Source organism: Zootoca vivipara, chromosome 5, assembly GCF_965207765.1.
Source record: "Zootoca vivipara chromosome 5, rZooViv2.hap1.1, whole genome shotgun sequence".
In the NCBI taxonomy this organism is placed as follows: Eukaryota; Metazoa; Chordata; class Lepidosauria; order Squamata; family Lacertidae; genus Zootoca; species Zootoca vivipara.
This window is the reverse complement of record NC_142588.1, coordinates 68,929,755-68,955,117: the sequence shown is the minus strand read 5'-3', so window position 1 is coordinate 68,955,117 and position 25,363 is coordinate 68,929,755. Positions and strand designations below refer to the sequence as shown.

General features: G+C 42.4%; 1 protein-coding gene and 1 pseudogene across 15 annotated transcripts in view; both read right to left on the bottom strand.

The window, feature by feature from the left end:
* Positions 1-16,075, bottom strand: part of RHBDD1 (rhomboid domain containing 1) — a 39,971-nt gene extending 23,896 nt beyond the window's left edge. The window contains exons 1-4 of one of the 14 annotated variants that reach the window (XM_088669033.1): positions 15,954-16,022; positions 6,720-6,787; positions 1,399-1,872; positions 649-781 (exon numbers count right to left, since the gene is read on the bottom strand). In XM_088669033.1, coding sequence (XP_088525159.1) covers positions 649-781; positions 1,399-1,831 — 566 coding nt within the window. In that variant the 5' untranslated portion in view covers positions 1,832-1,872; positions 6,720-6,787; positions 15,954-16,022. Of the gene's footprint in view, positions 1-648; positions 782-1,398; positions 1,873-6,674; positions 6,788-10,707; positions 10,886-11,541; positions 12,438-15,953 lie in introns of those variants that run through there. The other 13 variants (XM_060274544.2, XM_035132904.3, XM_088669040.1 and 10 more) reach the window with 13 other exon arrangements.
* Positions 16,076-21,237: 5,162 nt separating this feature from the next.
* LOC118093798 (WD repeat-containing protein 5 pseudogene) lies at positions 21,238-24,352 on the bottom strand (annotated as a pseudogene). The gene has a single exon (XR_015949869.1). The product of XR_015949869.1 is annotated as a WD repeat-containing protein 5 pseudogene (transcript).
* Positions 24,353-25,363: the final 1,011 nt, after the last annotated feature.

The following is a 25,363-nucleotide window of genomic DNA, read 5'->3' as shown; positions in this document are numbered from 1 at the left end:
TTTGTGATTATTTTAAAATTGCAATGTTCTAAGCAGTAAGAAAGGATAGAAAACAAGTATGAAAAAGAAAGCCTGCTTAATCAAAACAATCTGCTTGGATAATAATAATAAAAACTTCAATGTTTGGAAGGGGTAAGTCACATCAACCAGAAAGTATAGAATATGTGGCAAGAAGGAGGGTGCAACACTGTCAAAACTGATGTTAGGGGTAGGGTGCTCTGAACCAGGAAGTAAGCACTGCAAACTGGCAGAACTACAGTGGGCATAAACAAGATATGATTATCAGTGATGTGGTAAAGTGTAGTTCCTATGCTAACCTATGCCTAATCTATGTCACAAAAACTCACTTAAGAATTGTTAATATTATTAAAAGCTCAAAGGTACAATAAAAATTGATTCCTATGCATATTTTATCATAAAAATATGCTGTTCTACTTTATTGTAAACAGCCCTATTTCTTTGAAATGAAATAAATAGATTTTCCTGCCCAGAAAGCTTCTCTGTATATGCCATTTGAACATGTTCCCCAGTTTTCATATAAAAATATACAATCCAGAAGGGATGTAGGCTTCACTCTATTCGTAATGACATCAGATATACATATATAATTATTTAACGCAAGTTGTAGATAAGTCACAGGATACTTACCCTGGGTTCAATAAGTGAATTGCTACAAGTTCCAACCAACAAGCATATTTATTGGATATAATAAAACCCATGACGCTGCTTGACCCACCTGGGTTATAGTGGTTGTTAAGAACTTTCAAAGCAAATAATACTCCTAAATCAAAATGAAGCAGAAAAACATATTAAGAGAAATTCTCATGTAATATGAAAAACAAAGAACACAGAAGTTTTGCTGTTCTTAAAATGCTTCTGTGCTCAATTAAGTGTCTTTGTTCACACTTCAAACAGATGAAAAAGACAAACACGACTCCCCAATTTTCTGTAAGTATTTACAGAAATTTATTTATAATTTATTTTGGTATGGGTTGTAGTAACAGATAAATAGGAAAATCTAGCTGCATGTGCATTTTAATGATTTCATTTTGAGTTGTCATTTAAAAAAAACAACATACGAGGAAGTATATCAACACAAGAATCTGGTTATGTTCTTCAAGATAATTTAAATTTAGGACGCAATCCTAAAACTGCATCTGTTGGGATGATTGGAGAAAATGCATCATAAGCATGCCCACAAAACAGAATGAAGCTAACAAAATTAGTTATGTAACTGAAAATAGGTATGTTCGTAAGTACCTTGTGCTCATCATGCCCTTCAAGAACATGATTTTAACTCCAACTCCTAAATGCAAAGTATGGTCCTTCTTTAGAAAAGCTAGCATTTCCAGTAAAAAAAATATATATTAATTTTGTGAAAAAGCAGTGGATATTTACCTGAAAAGCCAACAGCACAACTCTGTTTGTATGAAGGAACATCCAGAAGTTCTGCAAGAGCAAGTTCCAGAAGCACATACACAACTCCAATTAGCAGTGAAAATATTGTAATGATATATCCAAACCAAAAACTTCCAAGCCTCCTCTCCAACTTAATTCCCTTCCAAAGCAAGGAGACCATATTAAAATATAGGTGCCAATCATCCACATGGTGAAATGGTGAAAGATACAAACGATGCCAATCTCTTCTGTAAAGACACTCTGTGACACTGATGCATGTTTTGTCCAGTCGTTTCAGGGGTTGTAAAAAGAGGAAAACGTTTGCTGCCAAAGTGGCAAGTGTCACAGGTGGAATGTTAGAAACCCCAACTTGGAAAATCTGAGAAAGTAGCAGAAGTAGTCCAATATTTGAGCTTTTCTGTCTTCGGTGCATAATCACTTCTTTTAATCAAAGATACTGCCACTTGAATACTCCTGAAATCCAAATATAGACATGGAAGAATAGTAATATGTTTGCAATAATTATAATCAATAACAAAACTTTAAACAGGAAGCGCATACTGGGTTTTTTTTTGTATACAACTCACAGCAATGGGGACAGGTTTTTATAAAACCGCTAAATGTTTGTGGGGTAGGGGAAGAAATTAGTAGTGGCTAATGTCATCTAGGAAAAAAGGTTCAACTTCTTAAGCATGGCCCATATAAGAGGAGTCAAGGGAATAAGCAGCACAAGAAGAGCACCTGCAGTTCTGTAGGAAAAGTGTATTTTACCCCAGTAAAATAGAAATGGGAAAACCATTCCAGCCCAAGCGCCACATGCCAAAAGCAAAAGTGGGAGAGCAATAAATGTTCATTTGTTCACACATCCCTCTCTATTCTCAATCCATGGAAGCAAGGAGCATTATCAGAATTCAATGAAACATGGTAGGCAAGCAAAAATATTAAGGAGGGCGCAAAATTGGGCTGTGGAGGAGAGGATGTGGCTGGGGTGGGGGTGCAGCCTGCTGAGAGACCCAAGAGCCAGATGGAGAAGCCTGTAGGGCAACATTTGACCCTCAGGTCTGAGGTTCCCTATCAATACAGGAAAGCAATGAACAGTTCCTCTTAATTCTCTACAATATTTATAAATATTATAGGGTTGTAAGTTCTTTCAGTCAATAAATAAATTACATTTCCATATGGTTAAAATGCTACTTCTAAACAAAGGATAGTACTTTGTTTTTAGATAACACACACATATTTAAGCAAGGATCTTATAAGAGGCATTCCCCCCTGTGTGAGAGAGGGGAGGATGACTCTTCGGAGATGACATTTAAAGTGAGAGTGTAAGTATGTTGCCTAAAAGGAGAAACTTCCTCAATTAATAAACGTATCTTTAATAAATTAATATAACAGTCTTAGGAAGAGGTTATGACGGCTTAACTGAAGTCTGTCACCTCATAGGATAGTTAAAACACAAAAATACTAAAGCTTTAATATTTAATGGATTAATCTATTATATATGCCTTGGAATAAACATGCAAAGACTCGAGTGGCATGAATTAAGAAACTTGGATTTTATATTAACTTTACCACTGAAATCATTGACACTTGTTTCTCAATAGTCCCATTTTGGCTAAATAGCTGTCAGTATCCCAGTTCTCTATCAGTATACGATACTAAATGTTGCATGCAAAAGCACATATTAAGAGTCTTGGTGCCAAAATACACAGCAAGGAAGGAAGGAAGGAAGGAAGGAAGGAAGGAAGGAAGGAAGGAAGGAAGGAAGGAAGGAAGGAAGGAAGGAAGGAAGGAAGGAAGAAAGAGGAAGGAAGGAAGGAAGGAAGGAAGGAAGGAAGGAAGGAAGGAAGGAAGGAAGGAAGGAAGGAAGGAAGGCAGGAAGGCAGGCAGGCAGGCAGGCAGGCAGGCTAGGTGGAGATTTGATGCATAGCAGTGGGATGAATGTCCTTGCCCCCACTTAACATTTCCCTGTTCCAAACACTGGCATCGAGGATTGTAGCCTTTACCCCCCTACGTACAGGTTTCAAAACACAGATAAGTATGCATTCTGATTGTGAAGTAGTGGGGAGGGGGAGGAAAAGTGCAGCTGAGGTGGTTATTTGGAGTGCAGAAGCAGCAGGAAAAAGTTTACCCCAGGCTACTTGTCTACCCCAAATTTTCTCCTCCCAAAACTGCTTTTCTATACAAAGCCCCACATCAGGGCTCAGTTTCACACATTTACACATTAGTCCTTGTAATGAAATGAAGCTAGAAATCAAAACAGTTATTCTGGAACACCTCTCTGGTGTTTTTGGAATGCAATGTATTGTCAACATAACATTTCCAGCTACTTAAAACATTCTTCTTCCAACCTCTGCTTTGCTTATTAAAAGGCTAATGCAGTTTTAGACAATGCAGGATTTATTCTGTTTCCTACAATGATTTCCAAAACATGCCAAAGCTTTCAAAATGTACATACTTATAGAATAATCTTCAAGTGGATGTTTGTCTTTAACTTAAAACTGCCACGTGCCTACATTTTTGTCACCTACGCAAGATAAATGTCTGCAACTACATATTCTAGGAATTTTATTGTTCTGCATAAGCTAATGAAAGATGCATGTTTAAAACTGAACAACAGTACTCCCGTTTTCTTTGGTTAAAATGTTGTGTGTGTGTTTGGATGCTGAAGAATCAAGCACAAAGAAAAATAGTGAAGTAATATAAGAAAACAAATCAAGATTTTCATGGTGCACCCACCATCTTGCGCTCCTAGAAGAAAAAGGTGGGATATAAATGCAGTAAACAGGAATAAGAATAAATAAAAAATAAATGTAAACTAAATAATTAACAAAGAGGTGCATTCTGGCAAAAACAGAAACTGGAGCGTAAACTGCTGATGCTTGCTTATGCATTCCATGTCTGGAATGGAAAGGAGTCCAGTGGTTGCAATTGGTATTCACTGTTTTTGCATTCGGCCCATAAATTATATGCAGTTGATTACATTTCCCACATTGTGTTTTCCTTTGGTTGGGCATTGCTTGTGTGTTTTTTTTTAAAAAAAAACATAAGTTGCTTTTAGTCTTTTATTGATAAATAATATATAACAATAATAAAAGAAAGCAAAGCAAGTGTAGAAAAACAACTACAATCTGCACAATATAAAAATGAAATCAGATTACACGTGCAACTCCATCGTCTGCATGTTTACCTGGAAGTTCCACTACATTCAACCCTAAATCTGCACTAGAACAAGGCGTTAAATCACAATCCTAAACACACTTACATGGAACTAAGTGAATTTAGGATTGGTTTTCAGGAGCACAACACTAATCAAAGCTATACTAACAATTTAAGAGTGCTTCATGGTTTATACAATCCACAGTAGAAAAGAATGGGATTACATTTGTAATCTATTCATTGGGTGTGTTCAGATGTATAGTAATGCCGCACTGAGCCTCAGGCTCAACCATTTCCCCTCTGGTTTGGCTGCAATGAGTTCAGAAGCTTTCGTTTCTGTTTTGAATTAACCACAGTTTAGCATTATGTTCAAACTGTGATTAATCTGTATGTGTTGTTGAAAGAAAACACCTTCTTAAATCATAGTTTGAAGCTTCATTGTAGTTTCAAACAAACCAAAGCTAAAACTAACTATAGTTAGTGTTAGATGCAACCCTTAATTGTGGTTAATCAAAAACTCACTGTGATGACCAAAAACTCACTGTGATATTGCTTTTAAGGCAATATATTAATATTCAGCCCTCATGTGCCACAATGGGTCAGTGCATCTGACAGTTAACAAAAAGGTTGGTGGTTTGAGCACACCCAGGGATAGCTGTGGGAAGAATTCCTGCACTGCAAAGGGTTGGACTGGATGATCCTTGGGGTTCCTTTCAACTCTACAATTCTATGATTCTAACAGTGCAATTATATACATATCTACTTCTAAGTAAGTCTCACTGAGTTCAATCAGGCATATCTTCAGCTTAGTGGGTACAGGATTGCATAGAATCAGAGTTGGAGGGGACCCTAAGGGTCAACTAGTCCAACACCCTGCAATGCAGGAATCTCAACTAAAGTACCCACAACAGAAGGCAATCCAACCTCTGCTTCCAAACCTCTAAGGAAGGAAAGTCCACCACCTCTTGGTGGGAGTCTGTTCCACAGTCAATTGCTCACAAGTAGATCATGGGGGACTCTGTCAAAAGCCTTACTGAAATCAAGATACACTATGTCCACAGCATTTTTTTTTATTTACCAAGGTTATAATTGCAATCTAACTGAATAATGTCATGTTGATTCAAATTCCAGAAACTTTTTTAAAAGTGCCTGGTCACACTAGTAGTTTGGGAGAGCTACAACATCTGATCCTAAGACACAGAGCTATGGAATGATGAGTATTATGCAGGCATTTAGGATCTGTGCAGCAGCTTGACATTTTTTCCAACTCCATTTCCTTTTATCTTAGACTTTTCATGAATAATGCTGTTTGATAGCTTGTTAAGACTCACTTGCTTTTCAGAACCATGCATGTCATAACTTGCACTGGAAAAGCAATGAGGTAGTTCAAAAGAAATCTTCCAAGGTAAATTATGTAAATAATTTGTAAGCATATTTTTGCTTCCAGGAGCTGAATCACACAGGGTGAAATTCATTTCAGCTGAATACTGAATATTAAATATAAAACAAGGGTCATTTTCTTAAGCAAGTTCTTGCAATTTTCTCAGCACTTGAGGGCTCACTTTTAAATGACAGATCTGCTTGTACCAGGATGCAGTCATTAAGAGACTCGCTTTAATCATCTTTGTGCCTAGGTCCATTAATATCAAATTTCTATCAGACCATATACCTGTATACTGGTGATATCCGTTTTGGTAAACTCCTGTCATAATTTTATCTAGCGACTACTTGCAATGTACCAGGGTGTAAGTAACATATGCAGAACTTATGACTGGCATTACACATGATGTATAAAAGGTAGTCAAATGTCTTATTTGTAACAAATTACATCACACTTACAGCATATATGCGAGTAACTAATTACCTGAACTTAGTAACTTAGCACAACTGCAACATCACTTCAGAAAATGCTACTACAACAATAGCTGTGGGTAGTATGTAACTGAAAAGTTATCCAAAAGGGTTCTTATGTTTTTCTAACTTAAAACAGGCAAATTAATACAGTATAAATCTGGCATATTTTGAAAATGCCTGGCAGATTTGAAGAATACAAACAGGACACATTGAAAACAGAGTAAGATTCTTCACTGGCAGCAGAAAGGCACTGCAACTCTCACCTGCTATAGGATTGCAGTAGAGCAATAAGCAATGCAAATGCATACCTTTGACATTAGTTTGGTCAAGAAATAATGGCAATCTCAACCTGACAGAAGCAGTAAATTCCATGTACCTAGAATGGAGGAAAGAATTAATGGGAGAGATCAGGAACATTAATACAGAGAATACTGTACAGTGCCTAGCCCTCCACCATTATCTTGACTACAAATGTTAGCATAAACTTGATTGCATATGTTGCACTTGGGGTTATTAATGACTTCTCATCTTTTGGGGGGGAGGCAGGGAAATGGATGGCGGATTTCTTTAAAGGGACCCCTGACCATTAGGTCCAGTTGTGACCGATTCTGGGGTTGTGGCGCTCATCTCGCATTATTGGCTGAGGGAGCCGGCGTACAGCTTCCAGGTCATGTGGCCAGCTTGACAAAGCTACTTCTAGCGAACCAGAGCAGCACACGCAAAAGCCGTTTGCCTTCCTGCTGTAGCGGTACCTATTTATCTACTTGCACTTTGACGTGCTTTCGAACTGCTAGGTTGGCAGGAGCTGGGACCGAGCAACGGGAACTCACCCCGTCGCGGGGATTCGAACCGCCGACCTTCTGATCAGCAAGCCCTAGGCTCGGTGGTTTAACCCACAGCGCCACAGCACCACCCGTGTCTCTTTACAACAACGCTAATGAAGAGGTGTAAGGACCAAAGTCCCCTTCATGGATCAATGCCTTGTCGTGGCGAAGGGGCTTGAATAACTCAGAGAAGCTATGAGCTATGCCATGCAGGGCCACCCAAGATGGACAGGTCATAGTGGAGAGTTTTGACTAAACGTGATCCACCTGGAGAAGGAACTGGCAAGCCACTCCAGTATCCCTGCCAAGAAAACTCCATGGACAAAGACAACAGGCATATAAAAGTTATGACGCTGGAAGATGAGCCCCTCAGGTCGGAAGGCGTCCAACATGCTACTGAGGAAGAGCGGAGGACAAGTACAAGTAGATTCAGAGCTGATGAAGCGGCTGGGCCAAAGCCGAAAGGACGCTCAGTTGCGGATATGCCTGGAAGCGAAAGGAAAGTCCGATGCTGTAAAGAAAAATATTGCATAGGAACCTGGAATGTAAGAACCATGAGTGGAGGTAAGCTGGATGTGGTCAAAAATGAGATGACAAGAATAAATATAGACATCCTGGGCATCAGTGAACTAAAATGGAAGGGAATGGGCGAATTCAGTTCGGGTGACTATCGTATCTACTACTGTGGGCAAGAATCCTGTAGTAGAAATGGAGTGGCCCTCATAGTCAACAAAAGAGTGGCAAAAGCTGTAATGGGATGCAATCTCAAAAATGACAGAATGATCTCGATACGAATCCAAGGCAGACCTTTTAACATCACAGTAATCCAAGTTTATGCACCAACTACCGGAGCTGAAGAAAGTGAAATTGACCAATTCTATGAAGACCTACAACACCTTCTAGAAATGACACCAAAGAAGGATGTTCTTCTCATTACAGGGGATTGGAATGCTAAAGTAGGGAATCAAGAGATAAAAGGAACAACTGGCAAGTTTGGCCTTGGAGTTCAAAATGAAGCAGGGCAAAGGCTAATAGAGTTCTGTCAAGAGAACAAGCTGGTCATCACAAACACTCTCTTCCAACAACACAAGAGACGACTCTACACATGGATATCACCAAATGGGCAGCATCGAAATCAGATTGATTATATTCTCTGCAGCCAAAGATGGAGAAGCTCTATACAATCAGCAAAAACAAGACCTGGAGCTGACTGTAACTCAGATCATCAGCTTCTTATAGCAAAATTCCAGCTTAAACTGAAGAAAGTAGGAAAAACCACTGGGCCAGTAAGATACAATCTGAATCAAATCCCTTATGAATACACAGTGGAAGTGAGGAACAGGTTTAAGGATTTAGATTTGGTGGACAGAGTGCCTGAAGAACTATGGATGGAGGCTCGTAACATTATACAGGAGGCAGCAACGAAAACCATCCCAAGGAAAAGGAAATGCAAGAAAGCAAAATGGCTGTCCAACGAGGCCTTACAAATAGCGGAGGAGAGGAGGCAAGCAAAATGCAAGGGAGATAGGGAAAGATACAGGAAACTGAATGCAGATTTCCAAAAAACAGCAAGGAGAGACAAGAGGGTCTTCTTAAATGAGCAATGCAAAGAAATAGAGGAAAACAATAGAATGGGGAAAACCAGAGATCTGTTCAAGAAAATTGGAGATATGAAAGGAACATTTCGTACAAAGATTACCATAATCAAGGACAAAAGTGGTAAGGACCTAACAGAAGCAGAAGACATCAAGAAGAGGTGGCAAGAATACACAGAGGAATTATACCAGAAAGACATGGAGGTTTCGTACACCCCAGGTAGTGTGGTTGCTGACCTTGAGCCAGACATCTTGGAGAGTGAAGTCAAATGGGCCTTAGAAAGCACTGCTAATAACAAGGCCAGTGGAAGTGATGATATTCCAGCTGAACTATTTAAAATTTTAAAAGATGATGCTGTTAAGGTGCTACACCCAATATGCCAGCAAGTTTGGAAAACTCAGCAATGGCCAGAGGATTGGAGAAGATCAGTCTACATCCCAATTCCAAAGAAGGGCAGTGCCAAAGAATGCTCCAACTACCGCACAATTGCGCTCATTTCACACGCTAGCAAGGTTATGCTTAAAATTCTACAAGGCAGGCTTAGGCAGTATGTGGACCGAGAACTCCCAGAAGTGCAAGCTGGATTTCGAAAGGGCAGAGGAACCAGAGACCAAATAGCAAACATGCGCTGGATTATGGAGAAAGCTAGAGAGTTCCAGAAAAACGTCTACTTCTGCTTCATTGACTATGCAAAAGCCTTTGACTGTGTCGACCACAGCAAACTATGGCAAGTTCTTAAAGAAATGGGAGTGCCTGATCACCTCATCTGTCTCCTGAGAAATCTCTATGTGGGACAAGAAGCTACAGTTAGAACTGGATATGGAACAACTGAGTGGTTCAAAATTGGGAAAGGAGTACGACAAGGTTGTATATTGTCTCCCTGCTTATTTAACTTATATGCAGAATTCATCATGCGAAAGGCTGGACTAGATGAATCCCAAGCCGGAATTAAGATTGCCGGAAGAAATATCAACAACCTCAGATATGCAGATGACACAACCTTGATGGCAGAAAGCGAGGAGGAATTAAAGACCCTTTTAATGAGGGTGAAAGAGGAGAGCGCAAATTATGGTCTGAAGCTCAACATCAAAAAAACCAAGATCATGGCCACTGGTCCAATCACCTCCTGGCAAATAGAAGGGGAAGAAATGGAGGCAGTGAGAGATTTTACCTTCTTGGGCTCCTTGATCACTGCAGATGGTGACAGCAGTCACGAAATTAAAAGACGCCTGCTTCTTGGGAGAAAAGCAATGACAAACCTAGACAGCATCTTAAAAAGCAGAGACATCACCTTGCCGACAAAGGTCCGTATAGTTAAAGCTATGGTTTTCCCAGTAGTGATGTATGGAAGTGAGAGCTGGACCATAAAGAAGGCTGATCGCCGAAGAATTGATGCTTTTGAATTATGGTGCTGGAGGAGACTCTTGAGAGTCCCATGGACTGCAAGAAGATCAAACCTATCCATTCTTAAGGAAATCAGCCCTGAGTGCTCCCTGGAAGGACAGATCGTGAAGCTGAGGCTCCAATACTTTGGCCACTTCATGAGAAGAGAAGAATCCTTGGAAAAGACCCTGATGTTGGGAAAGATGGAGGGCACTAGGAGAAGGGGACGACAGAGGACGAGATGGTTGGACAGTGTTCTCGAAGCTACCAACATGAGTTTGACCAAACTGCGGGAGGCAGTGCAAGACAGGAGTGCCTGGCGTGCTATGGTCCATGGGGTCACGAAGAGTCGGACACGACTAAACGACTAAACAACAACAAAGGACCAAAGTAGGCGTGACACAAAAAGTATGTGAATATTATCCCCTTATCCCCCACCTTTTACAATGAAGAGTCTGACAGTGGGCTGAGAGGAATGTGAATTAGGGCTTACCCACTTTTCTTTCCTCTGCACTTTCCAAGCACGGTCGCTGCTTTAAAGCTCCATGTGCTCTTTCTGTTTGCTCTAGCGCTTTCCTCATGAAACCCATTCTTTACCGCTGAATTAGAGCAAGTGGCAATCCATGGAAAACCTGAATTGCTGTTTGTTGTGGGTTTTCACAGGGAAAGCTCTGGGGTGGGGGAATAAAAAGTGTGGTTGGACACAAAGCTTTAAAGCACAGGCCTGTGCCTGGAACGCTAAGTGTGGATAAGCCCTATGATAGGCTATGATACTGGAAGACTGGCTAACTCATTTTCCCCCACACAATTTTCTCAATGTGAAGCACCACCCAATATGGTAAATGTACAAATGCCCATAAAATAAGAGCGGTATGCTATTGAGTGCAACAATGATAACAACCAAAACAGCATAAACACAGAGCAAATCCAGGTACTTGTGCTACAATGGTACTGGGAATCAAATTTAAGTACTGTAGTGGCAAGTAGAGGAAGAGTGAAGGGCTAGGATGGGGGTTTGTGCTACTAATTTAACATCCCGTTGTAAGAAACTAATGCCAAATATTAGGCTCTCTTTATTGAAAGCTGTCAGGTTTTTATAGCACAAGTGTTTCTGGCAGGTTGTTTTAAATCTTCAGTATAGTTTGCTTAGCCCCCACCACACAACTTTATTATAATTTATTACTTGTGGAGTGTTTTCCACTGGGAGGGTAGCCTGGCACTGTCATTCTCTGCCTTTACATCTGAGGCAAAAAACATTATTTACCCAGGCCTTTGGTTCTTAATCTGGAGACTAACTGGTTATGCTGGTAGCCTTGTTTGTGCTCACCCTTTAGTGGGGTAGGCAGGTTTAATCATTTTCAGATACACGGATAAGAATTTTTGGTTGTTTGTTGCTCTGGTCTTCATGGGGGGGGGGTTGCCTTCACTCTTCTTTTTTAAGTTGCTTTGAGGCATTTGGCACCCAAATCAGCAAATAAATACTGTATAGCCAGCGAAGACGGGCTACTATCGCTCACAAATAACCTTGAGCCTGTTTGTTTCAGAAGGGCCACTGGACCTTTCTATTTGGGCAAACTTGTGGACGAAAAGAGTTTGAGGTGAGGGGTTGGCGAGGTGCTTTCGGTTTCCGACGCCTTCCAGGCATGGCCAAACTTGGCCCTCCAGCTGTTTTGGGACTACAATTCCCATCATCCCTGACCACTGGTCCTGTTTGCTACGGGTGATGGGAGCTGTAGTCCCAAAGCAGCCTTAGACAGAGAAAGGAGCAGGGCGGGGTGAGCAAGGCAGGTGGACCCAAGTGCACAGAAAAGCACGGAAGCGCCGCTCCTCCGACGCCTCCATCTCCCGGACTCACAACTAAGACAGCGGGGCAGGACCCGACGAGCCCCCCTCCCCCATTCGTCCAGCTCCAAATTAAGGACAAGGCTGAGGGGGGAGGAGCGTCTCCCGACTCTTCAGTCCGACGGCTCCACTTTCCCTCCCTTCAGGGAGGGGAGCGGCTCCCCACCGCCTCACACGCTCAGGTTAGGCTCCTGCGTGGGACCGTCGCAGCGAACAGGCCCTCCCCCTCCTCCCAAAAAAAACTTACGTTCTGCAAGCGAGGGCGCGCACGGCTGCAGGCGGGAAAGAGCAGCCGCCCCGCCGCGCCACGTGACTCGCCCGAGGCCCAATCAGGTCAGGGGGAAAGCACTGTGATGGGTGATTCATCACTTTGCCCCGCCGCCTCCGCGGCGCCCCTGGAGCGCTTCCGCGTCGCGAAGGAGCATGCGCCCATGATCGTCACGCGGGACTTGACGCATAGCCCCTCCCCCCTCCTGTCTCCTTCAGTTGGCTGGAATAACTGGAAACGGGGGAAAGAGAGGGGTGGTTGCCTCAGCGCCGTCTGAAACGCGCCTTAACTCGGAAGCGGCGGCCAGACGCGCTGTCTTCAGCGCGCTTTAAGTGTTGCTGATCAGCTGGTGTGGATCGGACAGTAAATCTCCGCCGTTTTATTTGCCCTGCTGACTTTCCTTAGTCCAGACATGGCTGAACCTGGCCCTCCAGATGTTTTGGGACTACAAGTCCCATCATCCCTGACCACTGGTCCTGTTAGCTAGGGATGATGGGAGTTGTAGTCCCAAAACATCTGGAGGGGCAAGTTTGGCCAGCCATGCCTCCCCTAGGCGGCCATAGCTGCCAAGTTTTCACTTTTCTCGCGAGGAAGCCTATTCAGCATAAGGGAAAATCCCTGTAAAAAAGGGATAACTTGGCAGCTATGAAGGCGGCTTGCAACGAGGAAAGGTTTGCATCATTTCAAACATAAGTCATGAACAATAAACAAGTCAAAAAGTACTCCAGAAAATTTCCCACGTAAATTGTTACAAGATCTAAAAAAATAAAGATACAGAAAAAGTTATATATATCGCAGGAAAAATAACTGTTCAGCAGCTTCAGCTTTTGTAGCTGGGGTTAGTCAGAGCTCCACACTGGTAGGGGCAGGTCTTCTAGGATTCACAACCCAGGGAGGCTCTGCAGCATCACCCCTTCTTTGCCTTGTAGGAGATGCTGCCTGACCTGGTCCACCATCCTGTTCTCACAGGGGCCAACTAGGTGCCTCTCTGGAAGGATGCACCTGTATGAGCCTGTATGAGTCCTTCTAGGGATCTATTTTCTCCCCATCCAGCCACCTTCCCAGGTGAGGGCAGGAGAAAAGGCCTTCTTGGTGGCTGCTCCCAGATAGCGGAAATCCCTTCTAGGGTAGATTTAGGCTGGCCTCCTCTCTGCTTTTCTTTGCCCAGCAGGCAAGGACTTTTTCGTTCCAGCAAGCCTTTGGCCGCTAACGTGGTGGTTAGCTGACCTTCTGTTCTAGTGAAAGAACAGCATCTTGCTAGATCATCAGTTTCTTAAAACATCAGGTTACCATAACTCTGGTACAAGCATATTCCAAGATTTATAGAGATTTACATTATCACTTTAATTGTGGCCCTTTGGGCCCCTGCTACATTATGAGGGCAAGTGTTGTACGTGCTCATGTGTTACTTTCAATGTTTTGCTGCTGTGTTTTTAAATTGGGTCACTTATTTTTATTTTTAAATAATAATTATATTGATTGTATGTTTTTAGCTGCATCTGTTTCAATTTATGCTGTGAGCCGCCTCGAGTCCTGCACTGGGAGAAGTGTGGGATATAAAATTAGTTTTAAAATAATATAGAACGTTTGAAAGCAGGAGCTGAGAACATGACACAGTCCACCTTCAATATCAGACGAACAAGAAACTTGCTGAAGCACAACTTGTGGTGCCTTCTAGGGGAGGGTGAGAGTATACAAGCAAGAGAAGGGAGCAGTGTTGCAGGCCTCTCTTGTTATTTGGTGTTTCAAGACTCCACACACTTAGACCAGTTGACCACAAAAGTCCAGGCAGTCGTTTCTAAGTTCTAAGAACTATTTATTGGTTTTGTCGACAAAATCAATATGGTGTTGCAGGAGAATAAGGCTTCTCTATCTGCACACCCACATCTGTATATTCAGAGTATAAATACAATCTCATACAATAAAGATCTGCCCCTTAACCCACCCTCTGCAGTACCTCCCCAGCCAATTAGAAATCGTGTCAAAAACCCTTTGCCTACTCCACTAGGTGGTGCTGTAATAACCAATCATTGCATCTATTCCTACTCAAATGCACCTGGGACATCACTTTGCATATCTCCCAAACTTAGACCTGCTTGTGGTCAAGCCAGTTTCAAGCCGGCCAAGGGAAATTCCCAAACATCAGCACAACAGGTGTCTAGCCTCGTGTGCATCGAGAGATTTGAATAAGCCTGAGCAGCATATTCTAAAAATTGCATTTACAGACAAGATGAGAGATGCCTCAGACAAAATGGAGTTTTACAATTTAAGATGTAGCTTGACCAAAACTTTGGTCAAGCCTAGCACTTGGTCAGTGTGGCTCGATGCCACACTCTCTTGCTTGCCCTCTCTAGTCACTGCAAGAAGGAAGGTTTGGGCCCATGGTGCTGGCTTGACAGAGAATGCTGGCAGCCGCCTCCACTCTCTTTCTGTGGACAGAGGATTGTGGACCGAGGGAGCAAACACCTCATTCAATCAGAGTTGCTTATCTAAGCCCTGTCTGGGCAGTACAACAGTGGGCATTCAGCCCAGCAAACCAAATCCTGCCACGCCACTCAGAAAGCATAGCTGCCAAGTTCTCCCTTTTTTAAAGGGAAATTCCCTTATGCTTACGTAATAGGCTTCCTCGCGAGAAAAGGGAAAACTTGGCAGCTATGCTCAGAAAGAGGTGAGGAAGAAGTGGCAGCAAGGACTAGGGAAGACATCTGCTGCTGCTGCTGCTGCTGCTAATAATAATAATAACAATAATAATAACAATAATAATAATAATAATAATAATAATAATAATAATAATAATAGTAACAACCTTCTAACCACCATCTCAAGGTGAGGTACACATAAAGAACACAAAAACAAATACATTTCAAACAAAGACTAAAACTTGTGGCAAAAGACCCATTTGTCCAGCTGGGAAAGCCTGTCAGAACAAAAGTGCTAACTTCCCTGTGCTAACTTCCCCTGGTCAGTTGCCCTTTGGGCAGTAGGGCAGAAAAAGCTAAGCCCAGTAGTAGAGCCATTCAGAGGGAGGAAGCAAAAAAAGGGGCACAGTCTCTGCAGGCTCGTTGCCATCACCTTGGGTAGTATGGTGCTGGCAGAGTTGAATTCCCACCACTGCACAGCCCAGAGGAACTCTGGTGAGCGACAGATCAGTCAACCAACTATTTATTATGAGCAAGCAAACATTAAAGTACAATTTTTTTAAAAAAATACAAAATCACAACATCAGAAGAACAAAGGTGGCAGGAAGCAGCAATCATAGAAGATTTAAGGGATAGAGGAGTGAGAGGCTGAGGTGCTGCATGTTCTATGACCTTTTTTTTGCATTTCTCAGGGAGAGGAAGGACAAGCAAGCAGAGAGAAGTGAGAGAGCAGGTAGGAACAGCCACCACCTTCTTTTGAGGTGCTTCTGGACAGTAAACAGGTTATTCAGACGTCACAAGGGGTAATTGGCTACAGGGTTTTTGTTGTCAATTTAGCAGATTTTTTTCCCTGAAAAGGGTAAAGCCAGGTTAATGACCGGGAGGGATCCGAGCTGGCATCTTGATGCCAACAATGTTGTATGGGTGCTGCAAAACAAACAAACAAACAAACAAACAAACAAAACTTCTGCACCCATGAGGAGCACTCACCCCAGAATAAAAGTCTATCCAGAAGTACCCTTGCTCATACTCCTCCTCACACTCCTCAGACTTCAGAGGGGTGTGCGTTCTAGAGGACTTAAAAAAAACCCAAAAGTATGCTTAATGTACCGTGTAGTTTCACCTCATGTTAATGATTATAGTCTGTAGAAGATCCAGCACGCCCTGAAAAAACATAAGAGTGTAATTTGAGAGCGGCAGTCAGGGCAGGTGCCTGATGACAAATCTGTGTCAGGAACATAAGAGGATTGTTATTGTGTTTCAGTTACCACAAGATGGGGGGGGGGATCCAAAACCCTAAAAGTAGCAGTGGTACAAAAAATATCAGGGACAGTGCAGGAAAAAATACTGTGCATTTCTGAAGGGGTGAGATTTATCCCACGTGTTAAGATTTCTGGGTGGAAATTAAAAGAAGATAGAGACCAGCTAGTTGTCAGGCAGAAGTTGTCTTCTGTTGCCCCCTATGCCTAGAATTGCCCAGAGGACTGATGTTTTTAAGACTGGCTCTGCTCCTGTGTCTTTAAAGCAGCCTCCTAGATAAGAAGTTTAACATATGAGGCAGATTTGGGTTGAATAAAAAAGTCATAGAATTAATATGCATTTAGCAGTGGAGTGACTGGCCTAAGGCTTTGAAAATTCATTCCTAAAAACTAAGGGTATTGTTAGAAGGTGGGTCTTTTGTGCTGGACCTCAGATTTCCTTACCCTTTTTTAAAAAAAAGGCAGGTAAACTTTGACAGGTGGGTGAGACCACCTACCTGTCAATCATTACCTTTTTGCAGACTTCATGCTTGAGTTACCCAGGGGGAACATACACAGCCAAGCCAGGTATGCATCTGCCTTCCTGAAACTTGGCAACATGTATGACATCAGATATGGGACCCGTGGATGTGTTTTGGGCAAGATGGCCTCATGGGCCAAATGGGGAAATCTGACCGGCCACATTTGGCCCTCGGGGTGGAGGTTCCCTACCCCTGGTTTACAGAGCGGCTGGGCATGCTGCAAAGTGAAGTACTGGTAAGACCTCGGTCACCTACTGCCTTAATTTGCTCAAATCACTAAATTCATACCTACCAGTGCTCCCAGGGGGTAATCACAGGCACACAGTACCGGCACCTCTTTTTTGTTGTTAAAAAGTGTGACATGATGAGTACCGGCATCTATTTTTCTAGGAAAAAAGCACTGATACCTGCACATATAAATTAGCATATGCAAAGCTTATGAGAATTTGAGTCTTTTAGTGTGCACTCCTATGGCCCCTGGGAGGGCATTCCAGGGGACACAGAATAGATCATGGTTCACTGCCTTGTCGTGGCAAAGGGGCTTCAATAACTCAGAGGACCTATGAGCTATGCCATGCAGGGCCACCCAAGACAGACAGGTCATAGTGGAGAATTTTGACTAAATGTGATCCACCTGGAGCAGGAACTGGCAAGCCACTCCAGTATCCCTGCCAAGAAAACTCCATGGACAAAAACAAAACTGCAGGAGGCAGTGGAAGTAGGAGTGCTTGGCATGCTCTGGTCCATGGGGTCACAAAGAGTCGGACATGACTAAATGACTAAACAACAACACAGGCAAACTATTGCCCTAGGGCCGGATTTGGCCCAATCGCCTTCTAAATCTGGCCCGCGGACGGTCCAGGAATCAGCGTTTTTACATGAGTAGAATGTGTCCTTTCATTTAAAATGCATCTTTGGGTTATTTGTGGGGCCTGCCTGGTGTTTTTACATGAGTAGAATGCATCTCTGGGTTATTTGTGGAGCATAGAAATTCATTCGTTCCTCCCTCCCCCCCCCGAAAATATAGTCCGGCCCCCCACAAGGTCTGAAGGACAGTGGACTGGCCTCCTGCTGAAAAAGTTTGCTGACCCCTGGAATAGACCAAATCTATGACACTGAAGAGCTGCAAAACTGGAAAGGGAAATCCAGTGTTAGATTCCCCCTCCTCACTGCTGTGGAAATCTCCAATGCCCAAGCCAACTATGGGCTGGGGACTTCAGTAGGACCAAAAGAATGTGTATCAAGAGAGGCCCAATAACATACACCCTCAAATCAATGGGTGGTTTAGACCAGCTCTGTAGCTGGTTTTAATCTAACCCAGCCATTTCCGTCCCATTTGCCCCAGAAGAGTGTTTCTCCAATTTAATGTCTGCCCTGCCTGAGAGAAGATGGCAGGGCTTTGGATAAGGCCGTTGAGAATCACCTTCAGTTTTTACCGGCTCTGCTTTAGTTTGGTTTAAGAACCTAGCATCACCTCTGTTAAAATGCATTTAAAAGGAGGCCTAAACTACTGGTTTCCCTGATTTAGGAAATGTGATTGTGCTGCTAGATGACCTACTAGATCCCTACCAACTTTGGTGCTTTGATTCTAAATAGGGATTCTTAATCCTTGCAATTATAACAAGAAACATGGCAGTATGATTGTTGTACCAAAAGGCACAGGAGCACAAGAAAAGCAAAAATAGAAAAATGATGTCTTCAGAGGAAAGGGAAATTTACTAATTTTGAACATGTGCAGCTGTGTTTGTGACTTCCTACCTACATATGATATAATAAAAAACATTGCAGGCTGCAATAGCACATTCATATAAGTGATAGACCTCATGCCAGGCACTGTAATTGCTATTTGCAAAAATCTTTTCATCGGCAGCTGCACAAGACGTGATTGGATACTGCAAATTCTACTAGTTTATAGTATTTTTTTTTAAAAAAAAGTGTATTACATTTCTATGGTAAGTTGCCTTTCCGTATGTAATAATATATTATTCTATGTCTCCCTCCTCCCTGAATTTCTCCCTTCTATTATGAAAGTATAGAGTTTATCTAACAATTGTGTTTTACATTTTTCTCCATTAAAACAGAGCTAGTGGGCTACTGCCAGACCACCTGGCATGAGACTGTTCTTGCTTTCCTGCTTTTAATTAAAATCTTGGCCATGGTAGCTTATAGGAAATGTAGCTAAATTCAGGCTGGTAGTTTTGCAATGTTTACTTGCCTCTTTTAAAGGGAAGCCACGGGATATCTGAGCTCCTCTGGTCATCTATGCAATAAACCTCCTCCTAAGACTGTATGCCTGTTGTTGGGCTTCCATTTGAGTTTTTAATGTTCTGCATTGCTCCTAGCAGTCTCTGTGCAGTGTGCTTTGCCCTGCATGCTGCTCACACAGTACATTCATGCTCCCATTTCTTGATTATTGGATTGTTTATTGCACTTTGGAGTAGGCTTAGGATTTTTCTTAACCATGGCAATTATTATTTTTTGCACAGCTGTGTCTTAGACGGTGTTATGTTTGCTGGGTTTGTAACACCTTTAAACGAGATTAATTGGGAAAGCTTGGGAAACAATGCAGCTGCACAGAATTGCAAAATAGGTAGGAGTGTGACAAAGTCGGCTGATGGTGAAATGGGTTTCTTTTTGCGAAGGGGGATAAATTGGTGGATGTGCACATAATTATAATAATAATTTTTTATTTATACCCCGCCCAGCTGGCTGGGTTTCCCCAGCCACTCTGGGCAGCTTCCAATCAAATATTAAAAACAATACAGCATCAAACATTAAAAACTTAAACAGGGCCACCTTCAATTAGATTTCATACAAAAGAGACATTTTTTAAAAAAAACTATAAAAAGGAGGGACATGACAATTAATTGGATGAAATGTTTGTCCGTACAATTAGTACTAGAAGATCATTATAATAAAATTAGTACCAATTTTGTTGGCAACCACTCTCTGCACTATCTAAAGAAAGCAGAGTTCTGTGCACATCTCACATGCTACTTTCATAGATATATTAGCTGGTACAGAAATATTGTATTTCAAAAAGCTTTTTTAGTACCACATAATAATTCTAATGTATTGTTTTGAGTTAGGGGGTGGGGTAGGTTGTATGCCTAAGTCCTTTCTAATTTCTGATCCAGCAAGGGTTTAATAGTTGGAAAAGCCAGGCCAGCTTCTTGGTAATGACCCCCAAGTATGGGTCATTAGGGTAACAAAGGAAGTTGCTCTGTGCCAGAGGACAAATGGATGCCCCCCCCCACCCCTGAATTCACTAGGAGTTAGGAGGACAAAAGCCAGAATGGAAGTGTGTGAGAGCTACCGGTAGAAGCTAGAAGTAGATGGCAGGCAGGAACATGTGAGGGAGAGACATGCTTGATTTCTGCTTCAGTCCAAGGTTTGTGGCTATGGGAGAAGCCAGACCTTCTAGGGGTGTTAATGCTGTGGGCCCCTTCATCCTAAGCTCATGTTGTATAAATAAACCATATATCATAAAAGACGCCACCGTCTCTGCTGTCCCTCATTCCAAGGAAGCTGAATTCTGGGTAAGCGCCTGGAATCTTGCACTGCTCAGAGATTTGGGTGGTTTGCCATAGTATTTTTAAAATATATATATATAATTATTTATTGTTTAAAAGTTACAAAATTACAATATTAATACCAGGATGCTCTTCTGTAGAAAAGGTAATTAAAATAAGAGAATAGCTTGTAAAATGTATTTCTTTTATGTCCCAGGATAACTCCTATATGGGGATGTGGTGGCAGGGAGCTCAGAGGGCTTCTTGCCATTATAAAAATTATAAAATGATGAAAATCTGTCGTGCAGCTACATAGATCTCCGCTGAAGAAACACTGTGAACTGCAAAATTCTATTTTAATGAAGGTTATCATTGTTTCTTGTAACAATAAGTTCAAAATAGGTATCAAGTAAGAACTGGGGTGGGGTAGATTGCCTCCTCTAAAAGTGAACACAGCTGGTGAGTATCAATAGGGCTGTAGTCAAAGTGGGGTCACTGAGAAACAAGAGGAAGATACCAGCATATTTGGAGGAAACCCAAGTTTTGTAAAAAGCCCTCCCCTCCATCAAACAGAAAAAAACAACAGGGCAAAAATTCCCCCTCACCTCCCCACCCCCACAAAAAAATCCCAGTGTGACTATGTACAATGACCACAGAATGCTGGGAGTAAAGATGGAAAATCACAGGATTTTCCCTTGAAGGAAGCTGACTGGGTGAAGCCCAGAACAGGAGCAGTCTACACTGTAACATTTTATTGCAGAACATACTTGTCACTGTCCGGTCTAAAACCATGGCATGGTAATAACTGAGGTTTTGCACAGTTGTTGCTTTATATCTATCATAAATAATGATAATAAGTGTAACAGACCATTTTTAGAAATATATGAATAGCAGTACTGTCTGCTAAATTTTAGTTGAAAGGAATGATGGCACGTCCTGAAGAATCATGGTACAATGTGAATCATACAGCACACAGCCAGAATTGTATGTAAAGAAGTCTATTTTGTGTGACGCACAATTTGGCTGTTTGTAGAAAAAGTTAGCCCTTGACCAAAGTATGTAATGGAATTTGTATGAAAAATGTATTTTACCTTTCCAAAAACATCATGCAGCTTGGGATACAAGAGACACCATTCCTAGAAATGGGGTGGAGATAGAATGAAAAGACAGGAATTTGCCAAAGCAAGCAAATGGCATATTCTTATTTTTTTTGTAAGAAAAAAAGAGTACTTGCCGGAATAGCAGATTTGCTTCAATATATATCCTTTAAGGTAGGCATATTATATTTTATATCTTTCATTCGCTAATGTTTAATTCATTCCTACTTTTCCTGGCCATTTAATCAATTAACTGAAATCAAAACCACTCCAGAAATAAATGTATGAGGAAAGTGCACATGGCCAGACAAGGAGCATTTCCCTTTATGATTATAACTTTTGCAACTCTTTCATGTAATTACATCATTTGTCTTCTTGCCATTCAACAGCAAACAGGAAGTTTTCTCCACCACAATCCAATTATCCCTGACTATACATTTCTAACTGAGGTCCAACATGCCCAAATCATAACCTTCCTCTTTCATGTTCATGTTGCACTCAAAGCAAAATGAAAACTCTTGTGGTTATGGCACTGACTCAGAAATCCGGGTTCTTGCTTTGGATCCACCAAAAAGTTTCAGCATACTTTTGGCCAAATGATTTCCGCCCCGCCCCGCCCCCAATCCCACCTTTTTATTGTGCATATGGTAACCAGGTTTGATGTGTAAAATATCGATAAGTGCAGAGGAGAGGTAAGAAAGGGTAAAAAAGGAATATACCAATGTGGAGGGAGGATAGAATAAAGCCATACCATTAGCAAATACAAGTTCATACAATGAGGTTTCCAAGATAAAAGTGTTTTTGTTTTGTTTTTTACACTGAAATAACTGCACAGAGTTTGTGAAATTTGCCAAAATGTTTTTTTAAAGTAAAAACAAACAAAAAGCCACAAGCAAGAATTTAGGAGGACAGAGGTTGAGCAGATAATTTGGGGTGGGAGTGGGGTGAAAAGCGTGAATAGACTTTTACTGTCAAGTAGCATCTATCGGAGAGCACGATGAACAGGGTGCATTACACAGGAGGACAAAGAAAGTGTGATTTAATCACAGGTTCTGGAAACTTGGATGGGTGGGAAATGAGAAGAGGCGCAAGGCAAAAGAACACTTGTTTGGTCATGTTAAAAAAATTGCCTTTAGTAATGCACCACCATGGCTCTTCTATTAAAAGTTTTATGTACTAGGGCCTGGATCTTTTTTTTTCCTTTTTCTTCAAAAATGTTAACATATCCAGATACTTTCTAAGTTTATGACTTGGTGGTGGTTATTGTTAGGAGACAGAGTTGCCATCTTACTCTCCAAGGAAAGAAAAGTTAATGGCTTCCCATTAGGAAAAGCTGCCAATTCGTCAAAGAAAACAGAACCTTTTTATTACCACCCCCCCCCCAAAAAAAACACCTATATTTGCCCAGTTTGGAGACAAACCAAAGAGAGATGTTCTTTGGGCCAAGACTAGGAGAATCTTCTCAAAGGTTGCTTTGTTTTCTGGCAAATGGGTCTTCAAAAAGCACGAACACAAAATACCCCTATGTTTTCCAGACACACACCCCCCCAGCCGTCTCTGAAGTGTTGCTGAAAGCATTTTAACAGTCACTCTTCCAAAGTTTAATTGTTTTGTCGTTTTCTAGAGCTGCTGAGGCAATGATGTTCTCCGTCGGATGGCAGGCAGTAGAGATCACAACATCTGTATGCCCTTGCAGCTTCTGCACAGTCTCTTTTGTTTGGAGATTCCAAATGTAAACCAGGTTGTCCTCTGAACCAGACACGATCCACTTTCCACCAGTAACGGAGAAGTTGGCAAAGATGCAGTACTTCTCGTTCTTGTGGCCTGTGTAGGTCTTTAGGCACTTTCCTTTGCTGTAGTCCCAAAGCTTAAGAGTGTTGTCCAACGTTGCCGCTAGAATATATTTGCCATTGGGAGAGAACTTCACAAAAGACACAGGGGGATTGTCATCATCAATCAGTGTTTTCAAACACTGTCCTGATGCTATATCCCAGATTCGGCAGAGGCCATCATAGCTGCTGGACACTATTAGGGAGCCATCACGGTTAAAATGCACTGCTGAAACCGGGTCAGAATGGGCTGGCAGGGTTTTTAGGCACTTCCCAGTTTTGACGTCCCATATCCTCACACTCTCATCAAACGATCCTGAGACGACGAGGTTGGACTGTGGGTTGAAATTGCAGCAGAAAACATAGTTGCTGTGCCCCTTCAGGGTTTTCAAGCATTTCCCTGAGCTCACATCCCAAATTTTGAGTGTTTTGTCATCTGAGGCAGATACAAGGAGGTTTGAATCGGATGACCAAGCGACATCAGAGATTCCCAGCTTGTGGCCAGATATGGTTTTTTCAAATTTGCCGTCATAGGCGCCCCAGATTTTTATGAGCTTATCAGCCGAAGAACTGGCCAGCCACTCCCCATTGGGACTGAATTTCACTGATGAGACAGCTTTGTTGTGTCCTGCCAGCGAGAACTTCAGGGCATAGTTTGGTTTTACAGGGGCAGGCTTGCTCTGATTGGTTGAAGTGGAGGGTGTTGATTGTCTTTTGGCTGATTCTGAATCTGGCTTCTTCTCTACCGTTGCCATGGCTGTGAAAACTAGCACGCCAGGATCTGGGCACTTCACCGGATGGAAGTGCAAGCCAATTCCAAGTAGGGTGTCTCCTACAAGAGGGCTGGGGCAACTTCAAAGCTTCAAATTCTCCACTCAGCTACCGTATGAAGCTCACTGGCTGCGCCCTTGGAGACCAGTCACTGCAGACAGAATAGGGAGGTGGGCGGAAAGAACCACGTGCTCCACTCTGAGCTTCCTCAAGGTGCGGCTAGAGGCTCCGCTTTTTCCTCTTCCGCCGTTGCCTTCACCTCAGCGCTTGGCGGGAGAAGCAGCAGCAACAGAAGCGGCTGCAGCTCTCGCTTGAGCAGGAGGGGATACCCAGGGCCGCGCGCAGGCGCACCGAACAGACCCGGCTGGGAGAAAGCGACGCACCACCCGCGGCCGCTTGCAGCTCGAGGAAAACCGACGTTAGCGGCGGCCCAAGCGCATGCGCTGTGCGCACCTACCACGGCCCGCCCGCCAAATGATTTAATCTCTGTGTCTCAATTTCCTTTTGTTTGAGATGTGAATAATACTGTACTTCCGAAGCATTAGGTGTTGGGAGGACAATCAGTTAATACAGTACTCTGTTCTATTGACTATGACAGTGGAGTGCAGAATTGCAGAGAAGTCAATTTCTCTTTCTCTCCCTCTCTCTCTTTTTCTCTTTCTTAACTGAACGCAAGCAACTCCCCCTTGCTGTTTCAGTGTTTTTCAAACTGTGAGGTCCCCTAAGGGAAACATAACTAGCTGCCAGGGAGAGACATACATTCCTTCCTATCCCTCCTCAGTGTGTATTTTTCATTGCACCAGGAGGCAAAGAGCTAACACATTCACTCCTCAATTAGTGCCCCACCTCATCTCCCCAAGGCACACTATAGTTCCAGCCCAAGCATCTTTCAGAAACATCATAAAGACCTTATATTTTAAGTGAACAATTGCAGTGTTTTGAACCAGTCATATGCTGTTTAAGAGCACTTGGGACCCAGCCATTGAGCTGCCGGCTTCAAAGTCGCTTCTCTTCAAAGTAGACGACACTTTCGAGTAGTCAGTGGGGCTATTTTTGAGCAAGTTCATTCAAAACCAGTGCCTTATTTTTCTGTGCGGTAGTACTAGGTTTGTTCTGCTGGCGTTATTGGCCCCTTTTCTATGAAGGTGGATGGATTAGATGGCCTTTAGGTACAAGCCAGCATTTCACAATCCATAAAACAATTAACTAGTTTGATTATTTGCATAGCCTTAACCCGAGGGCTTAGCATAGGTTATATATAAATCAACCATCAGGTGTGTGGCAAAGAAAGAAAAGTGGCCCAGTATCCTCAAAGAATGTCTCACCCAGTCAAGAACTCTCCTGTGAGGACAGTACTGGGGTTTGTTTGTTTGTTTTTAGTTTAGAGAAGATTTGAGTAAGAGAGACATAA